The sequence below is a fragment of the Macaca thibetana genome, chromosome 3, assembly GCF_024542745.1.
Source record: "Macaca thibetana thibetana isolate TM-01 chromosome 3, ASM2454274v1, whole genome shotgun sequence".
Lineage (NCBI taxonomy): Eukaryota > Metazoa > Chordata > Mammalia > Primates > Cercopithecidae > Macaca > Macaca thibetana.
In genome coordinates this window covers 150,301,356-150,316,834 of record NC_065580.1, presented here as the reverse complement: position 1 = coordinate 150,316,834, position 15,479 = coordinate 150,301,356, and the positions used below count along the sequence as shown (strand labels likewise).

General features: G+C 49.5%; 1 protein-coding gene across 4 annotated transcripts in view; it reads left to right on the top strand.

Moving 5' to 3' along the window:
* The window catches only part of RADIL (Rap associating with DIL domain), an 80,497-nt gene that overhangs the window by 30,577 nt on the left and 34,441 nt on the right, over positions 1–15,479 (top strand). For all 4 annotated transcript variants that reach the window (XM_050784329.1, XM_050784327.1, XM_050784328.1 and 1 more), the window contains exon 3: positions 14,387–14,634. In XM_050784329.1, the coding sequence (XP_050640286.1) occupies positions 14,387–14,634 (248 nt within the window). The remainder of the gene's footprint in view (positions 1–14,386; positions 14,635–15,479) is intronic.

The following is a 15,479-nucleotide window of genomic DNA, read 5'->3' as shown; positions in this document are numbered from 1 at the left end:
AGCAAGACCCCATCTCTACAAAAAATAAAAAATTAGTCAGGCATGGTGGCACACACCTGTGTTCCCAGCACTCAGGAGGCTTAGATGAGAGGATTGCTTGAACCTAGGAGTCTGAGGTTGCAGTGAGCTATGAACACGCCACTGCACTCCAGCCTGGGCAACAGAGCTAGACCCTGTCTCAATAAATAAATAAATAAATAATAGGAGAAAATGGAAGGTAAAAAGGTGCCACTGGTCTGGCCCAAAGCATTTTTGAACTCTAGTGAGGCAAATTCCAGTCCAGTGGAAGTTCTTTTGTTCCATTCCAAAGCCTGGGGATAGTCTCTTAGCTCTGCCTTCTGTCGTGTTGGTGCCACCCTCTGGGATCTTGGCTTCATCCTCTGAGTCATCTTTCCCTCTGCATGGACGGTAGCATGTTTATCAGCTACTTCCTGTCTGTAGCCACCCCCTTCATTTTTCAGTGTCTCTGTTCCTTTCAGTCTAGGCCAGCAGTGTTTCTGCTGGCATAATTTTCTGAAGAACTTGTGGGCCGGATGAGGATTTCACGAGAATTCACTCCATTAGACAGAAGCCACATCCATAAATGTCTCTGAGATAATCCCTTCTCTACTTTTAGTTGCTGGTGAGATGGTGGAGGGACAGTGCTCTTGAACTTCCTTGAGGTGCTCTATTTTGACTAAGAAAAATACATGAGAAACACCCTTACTCTACTGAGTCATTTATGTGACCAGGTACCCTGACCTTTTGGTCTTCCTGGGTTTCAGCAAAGAGTTGTCCAGGCCCACACTTGGTTTTTCCTCTCTGCCTCCCATCAGAAGCCATTTCTGACTTTTGGCATCTCTTGTCATCTGGAGAGGCTGTGCATTTTCAAACTTGTCCAGTCCTGGTTCTTATTTTGCTGAACAGTTCTTCAATTTCTCTCTCTCCTGTTGCCTCTCACCATAAGCAGCAAGAAGAAACCAGGGGGCACCTTCTATACTCTGCTTGGAAACCTCCTTGGCCATCTCTTCAGGTTCAGCATTTGCAAATTCTGCTTTCCAACAACTGCAGGATGACAATTTCAGTGAGCTCCCTGCCCTCACATCACAAGAACCCTCCTTCCTCCAGTTTCCAGTAACATGCCTCTCACTTCCTTCTGAGCCTTTGCTGGCAGGTTTGTGAGCATCTAGGTTTCTGCTGTTTGCAGCAATTTTGCCTTTCTCTGAGGTGATTTAGGAAAGTTCTCACTTTATTCTGAGAAAGAAGCAATGTCTTTACTGTGCACATTTCCTAGTAGCCTGTTCAAGGTAATCTAGACTTTTTCCATCCTGCTTCTCAGAGTCCTTCCAGCCTCCACCTATTGCCTGATTACCAAAGCACCTTCACGTTTTAGGTATTTGTTACAGTAGCACCCCATTTCCTGGCACTAAAATCTGAACTTTTCTTTTCTTTTTTTTTTTTTTTGAGACGGAGTTTTGCTCTTGTCACCCAGGCAATGGCACGATCTCGGCTCACTGCAACCTCCGCCTCCCAGATTCAAGCAATTCTCCTGCCTCAGCCACCTAAGTAGCTGGGATTACGGGTGTGTGCCACCATGCCTGGCTACTTTTTTTTTTTTTTTGTATTTTTAGTAGAGATGGGGTTTCACCATGTTGGCAAGACTGGTCTTGAACTCCTGACCTCAGATGATCCACCCGCCTTGGCCTTCCAAAGTGTTGGAATTCCAGGCATGAGCCACCACACTCGGCCCTGAACTTGTTTTCTATTGCTTGCAACTACAAGTACAGCTTAAAACTATACTATTTAACTTACATTTTCCACAAGTCAGGAGTCTGGGCATGGGGGAGCTAGACCTTCTGTCCAGGTCTCACACAGCTGCACTCAAGGTATCGGCTGGGCTGTATTCCTCTCTGGAGCTCAGGGATTTCTTTCAGACTCACAAGTTGTTGGCAGAGTTCAATTCCTTGTGGTTTTAGGACTGAAGCCTCTGCATCTCTCTCCTCCTCTCTCACTGGCTTACAGCCGGGGACCACTCTCAGCTCCCAGTGACTGCTGTCAGGTTGTCCCCGTGATGCCCTGGAGAACTTCCGTGGCATCACACACTTCTCACACTTCATATCTCTCTGACTTCTCTTCCGTGACCAGCTGGAGAGAACCCTGGGCTTTGAAGGAGCACACGTGATTAGGTTTGGCCCAATGAATAACCTCCATATCTCAAAGTCAGCTGATAGACAACCTTAATTATTATATCTGCAGAATCTCTTCTCCCATGCAGCATAATCACAGAGTGAGCCCAGAGGGCAGAGATCATGGAGCCATCTTAGAATTCTGCCTACCATAGTGACCTTCCGTGCTTTTTCTGTGCTTATATTATTCTGCAGGGGACTTCTTACATCTGTATGTACATACCTACAGGGTTCTTTTTGTCAAAGATTTTTGTTTCTTTGTTTTTTGTTTTAAATGGAATCATCTGTGTAGTGTGGGTAAAAGGAATGAAGAAAAAAATGAAAAGAAAAAAATGGGGGAATCATATACTTAGTTTTCTGTATTTTTCATACCAGATCCTGTCTGGAAATTACATCGTGTGTTATACCTCCAATGCATTCATCTTAATGGTTATGGAATATTCCTTGGTGTAGACGAAACACTATGTATTTGGGGATTGTTAGGAAGAATTTTGCAACTTACCTTCCTACGTATACCATATTTCACCAAAGAAAAGATGTTATCAGTAGTAAGATCACCAGTGTTAACCAACATAAAAAATACGACAATTAAACTAGGACATAATACTTTCTTATTATCTAGGATTTTTATTTTTTACTTAAGCTATATCGTTTCTAAAGATTTATTTCAACACAGATTTTGATCTGTATTCGTTTTGTGCATACACAGAAAGGTATGCAAGACTGAAATGAATTTAGAGTCTAAGTCTTTTCAAATCAGAGCCATCCCTGTCCACACTCCCCACACAGTATCATTTTATTTGTCCTCAAGCGGATTGGTGATGTGGCATCCCCTGCTGTCTCATCTCTAGTATGTTCTTCCAAGCCACTTGCATATTCAGTCTGCAAGTTTGTTGCAGATAACAGCTGGAAGGTATGTTCATTCTTTGGATGGTCCTGAATTAACTGAAATGTTGCAGAATCTCGCCCCAGGCAACAACAACCAAGTTCTCCCCTCACAGCTGCAGCCTGGCTGACATTCCACAGAATACAGGATGCCTTCCAGTTCCAAAGATGTTAGAAGATAAACACGTGTGTTTAGGAGTTGATGGAATTAATCCTATGAATGTTCGTTCATTCATTCATTCATTCATTCTTGTAGTAGAATGAAAACTATGTACACTTAAAAATTTTTACTTATTTTCACCAAAGTTATGTATATATATGCACAGTTAAAGCAATACTTTCTCATTACTAATTAAAAGCAAAACAGCAGTTCTCTGCCATAGCCATTCCTTCTTCGCAGTATTGAACTCCCCACAACCACTTTCAACTGTGAACTGTTTCTTTTTGGCTTTTAATTCCTTATCTTTTTTTTTTTTTTTTTTTTTTTTGAGACGGAGTTTCCCTCTTGTTGCCCAGGCTGGAGTGCAATGGCATGATCTCGGCTCAACGCAACCTCTGCCTCCCAGGTTCAAACGATTCTCCTGCTTCAGTCTCCCAAGTAGCTGGGATTACAGGCATGTGCCACCATGCCTGGCTAATTTTGTATTTTCGGTAGAGATTAGGTTTCTCCACGTTGGTCAGGCTGGTCTCAAACTTCTGACCTCAGGTGATCTGCCTGCCTCGGCCTCCCAAATTGCTGGGATTACAGGCGTGAGCCACCAGGCCCGGCCTAATTCCCTGTCTTTAAATAACAAATGTATCCTGCTATGTCTTGATTTTTTAAAATTTTAGACATTTTCTAGTGACTTCCTTCAATGGAAAATGAGAACTTAGGTCTTTTCACCACCCCCCTCTCCAAATTTCCAATTCCTATTGCCCAATCTTCTCAATATAGTTATTTTTTTTAGATTAATAATCAGGGTTTGCATTTTTTATGATCATGTGTAGCTTTTCACAACTAAAGATGGATCTATACAAAGATTGTTTTTCCTTCCTGTCCAACTTTTTTTTTTTTTTTTGTAGTTAATTATTGTCCTTCTTGCTTGTCCGTTCTTTTCCTTGGTACTTTTTATTATTTCCACATTCCCGTAACAGTCTTAATTGTCTTCCCTCTTTTAAGATGTTTAGATATATTCAATATCTTATCAATTTCAGCTTCTTGGAGCCGTCTTCCTTGTCTCTGTTGGATTATAACGTAAAGAAATGTATTTGCTGAGTTTTTTTTTTTTCAGTTTTATTATAAGAGGTATTTTTATACCATAAAATTTACCTGTTTTTAGTATACAATCGAATGAATTTTTAGTAAATTTACAAAGTTGTGTGATCATCATCACAGTCCAGTCAGCATTTTTTTTTTTTTTCCAGACTGGGTCTCACTCTGTCACCCAGGCTGGAGTGCAGTACCGCGATCTTAGCTCAGGAGATCGAGACCATTCCTGGCTAACACGGTGAAATCCCGTCTCTACTAAAAATACAAAAAAAAAATTAGCCGGGCGTGGTGGCGGGCGCCTGTAGTCCCAGCTACTCGGTAAGCTGAGGCAGGAGACTGGCGTGAACCCGGGAGGCGGAGCTTGCAGTGAGCTGAGATCGCGCCACAGCACTCCATCCTGGGCGACAGAGCGAGACTCCATCTCAAAAAAAAAGAAGATTGTACCTCTGGGACAAAAGAGACAAATATGCAGTGGTGGCTGAGATGAAACAGCGCCCTCCACAGGGCGGTCGGTGTTGGTGGCCTGCCCAGCGCCATGCTGGATGCGGTGAGCAGGACTGTGCTTCGCTGGTAACCGTGACCCGCTCGAAGAAAAGGGCTCACAGGCTTCCCAGGGTAACTAGCTACGGCCCCTGGTTTCGGCTGGAGAAAGTTCTTGGTTCCGCCACGCCGCTCTCTCCTCGGCACAGCCCTGGAGAGCTCCGTCTCCATCTGTGTCTGCCTAACAAATGGCTTAAGCATTTTATCTCCTCAGTTACCCATTATCTTAATTAGGTTTTCAGTTGCTTCTCAGAGAGCGCGATTGTTGTTCCCTGAGTAAGACTCTAATTAGTCTGAGGCGGTCCAAGTTTCATCATGGAAATCATTCCCTAGAGTATGTAAAAAAAAAATAATAATTTCTTCTCCCTCTAAAAAAAAAATGGAACCTCTTAATTTGCCGACAATTTGGAAAATAAGTGAAAGTATAAAGAAAGGAGTAGAAATCACCTGTTGGCTCACCTCCTGGAGAGAATCATTTTCAACGTTTTGGTGCTTTTCATTCTGGTGTTTTCTTAGTGTATGCATTCATTTACTTCATTTAGTGATCGATTAGAGATGGGGTTGTGGCGTTTTCTCAGAATATGCCTTCATTTTCTGACTTTATTTATGAGGTCTTGCTCTGTCACCCAGGCTGGAGTGCAGTGGCACAATCATAGCTCATGCAGCCTCCATCTCGTGGGTTCAATAGTTACTCCTGCCTCCACCTCCTGAGTAGCTGGGACAAGGTGTGTCCCACCACATCTGGCTCATCTTTTTATTTTTGTGGATTCGGTGTCTAGCTGTGTTACCTAGTCTGCTCCCAAACTCCTGGCTTCAAGTGATCCTCCCGCCTCAGCCTCCCAAAGTACTGGGATTACAGGCATGAACCACCATGCGCAGCCTACATTAGCTTTCTTTAGGTTAGGTTTCTAAAGTATTCTGCAAATATAATTTTCATATACAGGACACCTCTCGCTTCTTTCTTCCTTTTTATTTTTTATTTTTTTCCTATGTAGGTCAAATTCTGACACCCCTTGCTTCTTAATTCGCTCCCTTTCCTCGATCCTAGCACTCAGGGGCCACATGTGGTTGACATGATTTGCTTCTGATCTTTAAAAATATTACTGGCCAGGTGCAGTGGCTCATACCTGTAATCCCAGCACTTTGGGAGACTGAGGTGGGAGGAATGCCTGAGCACAGGAGTTTGGGACCAGCCTGGGCAAAATAGCGAGACCCTGTCTCTACAAAAAATACAAAATTAGCTGAGTGTGGTGGTGTCCACATGTAGTCCCAGCTACTTGGGAGACTGAGGCAGAAGGATTGCTTGAACCCAGTAGGTAGAGGCTGCAGTGAGCTGTGATTGTGCCACTGCACTCCAGCCTGGGTGACAGAGCAAAACCCTGTCTCAGAAACACCACAAAACAGTCTGAATTTTGCTAATTCACCATGTCTAGTCACCTTGCTAACTTCACTTGTTAATTGTAATAATTTTTTCCATAGATTCTTTTGCATTTCCTGCATACACAATCACATTGTCTGCAAAATAATGATAATTGAATTTGCTTCCTTCTTTCTTTTCTTTTTTTTTTTTTTTAGACAGAGTCTCACTCTGTTGCCAGGCTGGAGTGCAGTGGTGTGATCTCAGCTCACTGCAACCTCTGCCTCTCAGATTCAAGCAATCCTTCTGCCTCAGCCTCCCAAGTAGCTAGGACTACAGGTGCCTGCCACCATGCCCAGCTAACTTTTTGTATTTTTAGTACAGATGGGGTTTCACCATGCTCGTCAGGATAGTCTGGATCTCTTGACTTCGTGATCTTTCTGCCTCGGCCTCCCAAAGTGCTAGGATTATAGGCGTGAGCCACTGAGCCTGGCAACTTCTTTCTTTTCAATCCTGTATCTTTCCTCTATTTTTCCCCGCCTGTTGTACTGACTAGGACCTAGTACAAAGTTGAAGAGAAGTGGTTACAGCAGGCATCATTGTCTTGTTCCTGATGGCAAGAGGAAGTTACATATACAGTCTCCCTAGAATTGTTTCCCTAATGGGAGAATTGGTTCCCAAAAGTGAGGCTAATATGTTCCTGTCTAGCCACAGTTGCTTTGTAGGGCTTTTTTTTTTTTTTTTTTTTTTTTTTTTTTTTTGGAGTCTCGCTCTGTCACCCAGGCTGGAGTGTAGTGGCGTGATCTTGGCTCACTGCAACCTCCGCCTTATGGGTTCAGGCAATTCCCCTGTCTCAGCCTCCCGAGTAACTGGGATTACAGGCACCCACCATCATGCCTGGCTAATTTTTGTATTTTTAGTAGAGACGGTTTTCCCCACGTTGTCCAGGCTGGTCTTGAACTCCTGACCTCAGGTGATCCACCTGCCTCGGCCTCCCAAAGGGCTGGGATTACAGGCATGAGCCACAGCACCCAGCCTTTGTAGGGTTTCTGTAATGAGAATAAAATGGAATTAGATGCAAAATGCCCAGAATCAAGCTGGCCATGGCATAGGGAGGTGCTTACCAAATTATGCCTAAGCAGTTCTTTTTTGTACATTTGAAATTATTTTCCTTCAAGGACTGCTTGATGGTCTTACGGCTCTGTGTCCTTTGCTAGCTTAGAAAAGGGTGCTTCAGCTAAAAGAAGACTCATTTCAGGCCCATCTGACCTCTGTGTTTTGCAGCAGTAACTGCAGAGTTTATTTAGCAGCGCGTCCCCGGCTGTTACTAGGGGCCACTTTAAAATCCTCTCTTGGCCGAGGGCAGTGGCTCACGCCTGTAATCCCAGCACTTTGGCCGGCCAAGGCAGGCGGATCACGAGGTCAAGAGATCGAGACCATCCTGGCCAACATGGCGAAACTCCGTCTGTACTAAAAATACAAAAAAATAGCTGGCGGGGGCAGGGTGGTGTGGAAGGCGCCTATAATCCTAGCTACTCGGGAGGCTGAGGCACAATAATCACTTGAATCCGGGAGGCAGAGGTTTCAGTGAGCCGAGATGGCACCACTGCACTCCAGCCTGGGCAACAGAGCGAGACTCCTCAAAAAAAAAAAAAAACTATCTCTTGCCAGGCATGGGGGTGTGCGCCTATAGTCCCAGCTATTCTGAGGCCCTGAGGCCAGATGTTCGAGGCTGCAGGGCGTTATGGTGACCACGCCTGTGAATCCACACTGCACTCCAGCCTGGGCAACATAGCAAATAAGTAAAATGGTCTCCCGTTCCCCAGTAGCGGTCAAGTTCCGCAGCCCAGGAACGTTTCATTATCCCCTCTGTCTCCAGTCCTAGTCACCTCATCTCTGAGGCCTGAAAGTGAGGATGGGTGACAGAAACGGTTCCAAGTTGTATATATCATTATTCCAAACCATCAAGAGCCGGGGAGGGAAGAGAAAACAGGATCAGGAGGTGAAAGCTGCTGGCTGAGTTTATAGAGGAACTGACATTCAGGAAAAGCCTGTGTTTTTCTTTCCAGGGCTGGTCAGAGTCTGTGGGAGCTGGTGACGGTCACCAGCTGCTTGTCCAGGTCCCCTGTGCACCCCCGGCACGCAGAGCCCCACCCTCTCTGCCAGCAGCCAGTCACTAGGCACTGCCTTCTCGAGGAGGGGAGGGGGTGGCCTAGACAGAGTTGTGTGTCGTGGCTGCATGCCGTCCCCTCGCCTCTTCCTCCAGCAGTGACTGCCTCACCTGGGAGATGAGGCTGTGCTCAGCAGCTCGGCTTGGCCCAGGCTGGGGAGGAAGTCCACTAACAGGGCTTCAGGGACACAGAGCTCAGCGCTTCTTTCGTTACGGCCTGTGCTGTGAGAGTAGAAGAAGGATGTCAACAACGACCGTCCCATCCCCATCTTCCCCATTGCCCCGGCGCCCTGCACTTTCTACTCCTTCCATCCCATGTCAAAGGCAAACATTTCATGGCCAGGCAGGCCTGTCTGCGAACCATGGTCCCTTAGGAGGCCTGCATTGCTATTCCAACCTCTGGCCTTGTCACGTCTTTTGGTTTTTTTTTGTTGTTTTTTTTTTCTTCGAGACAGGTTCTTGCTCTGTTGCCCAGGCTGGAATGCAGTGGCGTGATCATAGCTCACTGCAGCCTCGACCTCCTGGGCTCTGGGCTCTGGTGATTCTACCACCTCAGCCTCCCAAGTAGCTGGGACTGCAGGCACACACCACCACGCCCAGCTAATTTTTGTATTTTTTTGTAGAGACAGGGTCTTTGCGATATTGCTCAACCTGGGCTTGAACTCAAGCCATCCTCCTGCATTGGCCTCCCAAAGTGCTGGTATTACAGGCGTGAGCCACTGGGCCTGGCCTTGTGTTATCTTCTTAAAATGTCAGAAAGTGTACGTTTTGCTTCTGAGGCTGGGACCCCATGTATTAGCAGATGTTTGGAGCCAGGCAGGTCCCTGAGGGATGCTGTGGGTGAAATAGGGCTACACACCAAGGTCCTAGTTACCCAGACCCTGTCTTATTCCTGGGCCAGGTTGTTTTTCTGCCTCTCCACCAGAGCAGATCAACAAGGGGCAGCAGGGGAGACCTGCCCCCGCCGTCTTCCTCTGCAGGAACTGACAGACACTTATCCTGAGAAGGATTAAAATTGACACTAAATCAAACTGGAGGCTCCCCAGCAAGCTCTCCCAGTGCTTGTGGGTGTCACCTTGCTCCCTGTAAGGAACCTCTGTGGACAGGGCTTTGGGGGAGGGGGAGTGCTCTGGCAGTGGCTCCTCTTCCTGGCTGCTGTGTTCTAGAACCTTCCAGATGGCATTTACCAATACAGATTCCTGGACATCCCTCAAACCTACGCAGCACCTCTGTTCCCAGTGAACTCAGTCACGCCAGGGCAGGAACATTCCCAGAGATCCTTGAAGAAGACGAGGGTGTTGGGGCCACAGCTGACCTCGGCTAAAACTAGGCAGCCCATCTTGTCCCTCACATGGGGTAGGCAACGAAAGACATGGGTATATTCTGGCTTGCAGCCTGGAGGTGTCCCCTTCACCCACAGCAGGGACTGGCGCTTTATTTAAGATGAATAACTTCCCATCTAAAATTACTGTTATGAAAGGCTGCGGCCATCCTGCCATTTTGCTTTATTATAATTCATTTGTTTTGAAATAGTGGTTTCCTTTTGTTGTTTTGTTTTGTTTTGAGACGGAGTCTCCCTCTGTTGCCAGGCTGGAGTACAATGTCGTGATCTCGGCTCACTGCAACCTCCGCCTCCCGGGTTCAAGCGATTCTCCTGCCTCAGCCTCAGCAGTAGCTGGGACTATAGGCGCCCGCCACCACGCCCAGCTAATTTTTGTATTTTTAGTAGAGACGAAGTTTCACTGTGTTAGCCAGGATAGTCTCGACCTCTTGACCTTGTGATCCGCCCGCCTCGGCCTTCCAAAGTGCTGGGATTACAGGCATGAGCCACCATGCCCGGCCAGAAATAGTGGTTTCTTGATGATGTATTTCTCACTGAACTTATTTCATGTTGGTGGAATCTCCCATCGGTTGCATAGGGGCTCCTGGGGTGACCCTGTTCTTGGCAAAGAACATACCTGTATAAGACCCCCAAACCAGGCAGTCCCTAAAATTGCAAAGCCCTGACCTCCCCTTCCTGAGCAATTTGCTGCCAGGTCTGAGGGCCTTGAAACCTCCACGCTGTGTGTCTAGCGATGGCACCATGCGATGCTTCTGAAGGTGGCTGGGGTCAGCATTGGGAGAGATGCTCTCGACATGCATCTGTCTCCCTCCACCCAAAGGCCAAGTGGGGGCGATTTCTGTCCCAGTTCAGGCAGATCCACCCTGGGACTGCACAGCGCTGACACACTCAGGTGACTCAGGTGACGAAGCTGTATCAGGTCAGGCACAAACAGGGCTCGATTGCAGCTCTCTGTGTGGGAACTTGGGAGGCCACATCAGCCCCCAACAAGCCTGACAGCAGACCCCCTGGGAACACGAGTGCTGGGATCCCATCTCCTGCAGCCTCATCTTGGGACAGGGCCAAGTCACAAAGCCACACGTGAGCAAGAGGCCTTTCCAACTTCTGTGATTTTTACTTTAACAGAAGTGTTTATGCTGGGCACGGTGGCTCACACCTGTAATTCCAGCACTTTGGGAGGCCTAGGTGGGCGGATCACTTGAGGTCAGGAGTTCGAGACCAGCCTGCCCAAGATGGTGAAACCCCGTCTCTAATCTAAAGATACAAAAATTAGTCCAGCATGGTGGCACACACCTGTAATCCCAGTTACTTGGGAGGCTGAGGCAGGAAAATCACTCGAACCCAGGAGGCAGAGGTTCCAGTGAGCCGAGATTTTGCTACTGCTACTCCAGCCTGGGCAACAGAGTGAGACTCTGTCTCAAAACAAACCAACAAAAGAGTTTTTAAAAATAAAGTATCATCGGTTACATTTACCTGACACCTGGGTTCCCACCTCCCAGATTGGACAGGTAAAGATTTCTATCATATTTGTTTAGAGTTTTTAAAAATGAAATAAGTCAACCATGATATAAAGTTATGATAATATATTTATTATAAATTATATATAACATATATTCTGTTACATACTGGACGCTATACTACATCCTGTGAAACTGAAGTCATTTCTTCCACCACCCCTAGGCTTACTCCGCTGCCTGCTGAGGACAGCCACCATGTGGTAAATTCACTGTGTGCTTTGCTGTTCTGTAAAATAGCTCTACATTGATCACACGTTTGGCTGTAAAACACATTTGTTTGAATTCTCAGCGAATTAAAAAACACTGAAATTATACCAAACACACTCTCTGACCCCAGCCCAACAAAAATAGAAATCAGCACTAAGAGGATTGCTCAAAACCATACAATTACATGGAAATTAAACAACCTACTCCTGAATGACTTTGGAGTAAAAAATAGCTTTGCATGCAAATATATAGAAACCATAAGCGATGTACAGCGGTGTTTTAGGTGCTTTAAAAAAACCTGAGCCAACGCGTCATACCATGTGTTATGTCATGTCACGTGTCACCTGAAGCTTTGCTCTTTCACCCTGTGGTCATGTACACAACTGGCTACGGTCTTCTCTCTGCAGAGCTCTCCTCCCATGCATGGCAGCTCCCTGTGAGGGGCGATTGGGTGGGTTCTGGAATTTGCTAACTCAAGCAGTGCTGAATGCACGTGTGCACGTGTGCATGCATGTGTGCACGAGTGCACGGGTCCTGCTGTCTGTCCCACAGCAGGGGACTGAGGAGCAGAGTGGCGTGGTCAGTTGCTGTCCACACTGGCCATGCCCGCAGCCGTGCCATTGTTGGCATTGGCTGCTGCTGCTGCTTCACCTCCCCTACACCTGCACTCAGAGGGAGGCTCTGTCATGCTTGTGGCCTTGGGTGCAGGGACAACGCCGCCACCCAGAGGAGAGGCCTCACCTCCAGCCCCTCGTTGAAGACTGGCAGCCTGGCCCTTCTGCACTCATGCAGGCCCACCCAGCACCAGGAAGGAGACCCTGGGAGTGGCCCCTGCGTGTCAGCATTGGTTCTGACCTGCAGACATCCCAGCCCTGGGCCTGAGGAGGCTGTGGGGCCTTGCCTGGAGGAGCAGGGTACACTCAGCTGCAAGCCACTTGCCTGGGGCTGCAGCCCCAGGGGACACGGGCCTGGGACATCCTGTGCCACATTTGTGGCCAGGCCCCCTGGGAGCCCCTGGGACTCTAGGAGGAGAAGCAACCCTTCCTGCCCCATGGCCCTGGGACTTCTAGAAGGTCACTCTGAGGTCACCTCCTGCAACCCGGCCCCAGAGTTGGGAAAAACTTGGGGGCCAGAGCATCATCTGGAGTTGTTTTTGTTCTTCTTTCGGATCTGACCCCACAGTTGTGCAATGAGGCTGAGCTGTGGGGCTCATAAGGCTTGTGGGAGTGGCAGGTGGGACGAGGTAGGGGAACCAGGCCCCACCTGCTGGGCACCTGCTGCCCGCCAGGCTGGGCCGGGTTCTGCAGCCGGCAGGAGCACAGGCAATGAGCAGCCAAGCCCAGCAGCCTCGCACTGCGGCTGGGCGGCCTCCCTCACGCCCCAGCCCCCCGCGGGCTGCAGATGCACAGGCTGCTGGCTGCCTTGGGAAGGACGGTGGGGCCGCTGGCGCTGGTAAGGGTCGTCCTCGGCCAGCTGCCGCCTCCCTCCATCCGGCTTTTGTTTGGTTTTATTGGGAATGGCTGGAGGAAAGGCCGCCACAGATGGGGACGGATCTTAACCTGAAAGGCTGCATACAGGGAACTCAGCAGAGGGCTCAGAAAAGACAGTGCCAGGTCAGCTGGGGACTGGTGAGCGGTTTTCATCTATTGCAGCCGACTGGCTTTCCCAGAGCATGCATTTAGAGTATGTGTCTGTATTTATGAGATTTTACGTCTTCTTCTAAGGGTGTGTGTTATCTCTGAACTGTGTGTGCATGTTTGTGTGCACATGTATGTGTTAATGTGTGTGGGTGCATGTGTGTTGGCATGAGTGTATGTGTGTGCACGTGTGTTTGTGTGTGCATGTGTGTTTTGTGTGGGTGCATGTGTGTGCATGTGTGTGTTGGCGTGTATGTGTGTGCCCATGTGTGTTTATGTGTGTGTATGAGTGTGTGTGCATGTGTGTATGCGTTTTTGTGTGGGTGCATGTGTATTTGTGGGCATGTGTATATGCACATGTGTGTTTGTGTGTGTGGCTGCTTTGGCTTGGGGGTGTCAGAGGCAGCCTTGGGAAGGAGGCAGCCATGCTGTTGCAGGAGGAGGCTATCGGCAGCCCCATGGGCTGGGGTGACGTGGCTCAGTGACACCTCCTCCTTGTAAAGTGGGGGCAGGATGATGACCAGCCTGTCTCATCTCATGAGAGCACCCCCCCAGGGGAGTTTCGCCTGGTGCCCAGATGGATGGGGCAGGGCTCTGGAGGTGGCGTGGTGACCTTGCAGAGGCCCAGGCTGCCGTGGGAAAACGTTTGTGGTTTGAGGCCCTGTGGGCCGTGGTGCTGGCTGGTTGGGCAGGCCTCGTGCGACCCAGGGCTGCCAAAGGCAGGCGTGGTCCCCTCAGCCTGAGGATTTGACAGGCAGGCTGCTGGCTCTGAGATTGTCCTGCAGGTGCCATGGTGATGCCAAGGCATTGTCTGGTTTTTCAAGGGGCGTGGCTAGAGGGCAGAGTCCTTGAGTCTCCACCAGACCTGTTTTGACAGAACAGTGACAGGCATTAGGACATGTGGCTTAGTGGGATTTGAGCTCAGGAGGATCTGGGACGTGGGCGCTATTAGATTAGACTTTTTTTTTTTTTTTTTTTGGCGGGGGATGGAGTTTTGCTCTTGTCACCCAGGCTGGAGTGCAATGGTGCAATCACAGCTCACTGCAACCTCCGCCTCCTGAGTTTAAGTCATTCTGGTGCCTCAGCCTCCTGAGTAGCTGGGATTACAGATGCGCACCACCACGCCCAACTAATTTTTGTATTTTTAGTAGAAATGGGGTTTTCACTATGTTGGCTAGGCTGGTCTTGAACTCCTGACCTCAGGTGATCCCCCCACCTCGGCCTCCCAGAGTGCTGGGATTACAGGGGTGAGCCACCGCGCCCAGCCCTGGTGCTATTAGACTTCTAACTGTTCACCCTGCGTTGCTTCTCTTCCAGGGATAAACGCCCAGGCCCGGAGGCTGCAGCGGAGTCGTGCAAAGGGAACCCCAGCCCTGGCCCTGGGGGATGCCCGGAGCTCTCCTCCGCCCCGGTTGCGCCGCACAGTCAGTGAGATCAGCCTGAGCCCAGTGAACGCCCTGCCTGCTGCCACCCAGGGCTCTGAGGAGCCCGGCCCGGACACCATGCGGTACTCGCTGTACCATTCCCCGCACTTGCTCCTTCTGCAGGGCTACAGCCAGCAGCACGTGAGCCTCCCCTCCTGACACTCACTGCTCGGTGCCACTGCAGGGACAGCAGGCGGGACTCAGAAGTCAAGGCCTCCTGCCGCCTTTAGCCCAGTCGGCCACGAGCTCTGTGGCTGCAGCCCCTCTGTCTGTGCCGAGGCTGTGGAGTGGGGTGGCAAGGGCAGATGTAGAGTCATCCACATTTTCCCTGTCCAGGCCACGGCGGGCGGCAGTGGGGGCTCCTCACTTCCCCAGCCCCAGAGTGGGTGTCCTCAGCACCAGGCGCTTTCAGGGAGAACTCCTCAGGCCTTCCCAGGCTGGGTCTCCCACCTGGCTCTGGGGAAGGGCATGGGCAGGTGGCCAGAGCAGGCGGCCAGGGCCAGTCTGCTTCCTGCTCCAGGCGAGAGGGGTGCTGAGTCACCAATTGGTGGCCACATTCTCTGAGGGGGCACCGAGAAACGGCCCTACCCCACCCCCACCTGCCCAGAGCAGTTTCTCACCACTTCCATCTGAGCAGGCAGGCTGTCGCCCCAAGCAGATGCCAGGCACAGGGCCGCCTCGCCTCACCTTGCGGGACACTTGCCCTGCCAGACACCTGTTTTCCCTGCCCCCTGCTCGCCCCGCCCCTGCTCGCCCCACCCCTGTTCGCCCCGCCCCCTGCCCTCCTGTGCAACCAGCTCTTTTGCTGCTCATTTCCATGAGCACTTTACAGCCATAGGGCTCCTGTGTGCAGGTCTCAGGTGGCATCTTCTCTCGGGGCGGTGCTCCCACACGGGCGGCGGTGCTCCCACACAGTTTTGGGGATGACCTGGGGGAAGTTATGAAGTCCTTGGTCCAGTCTGTAGAACCAGTGCCTGTTTCCCCGC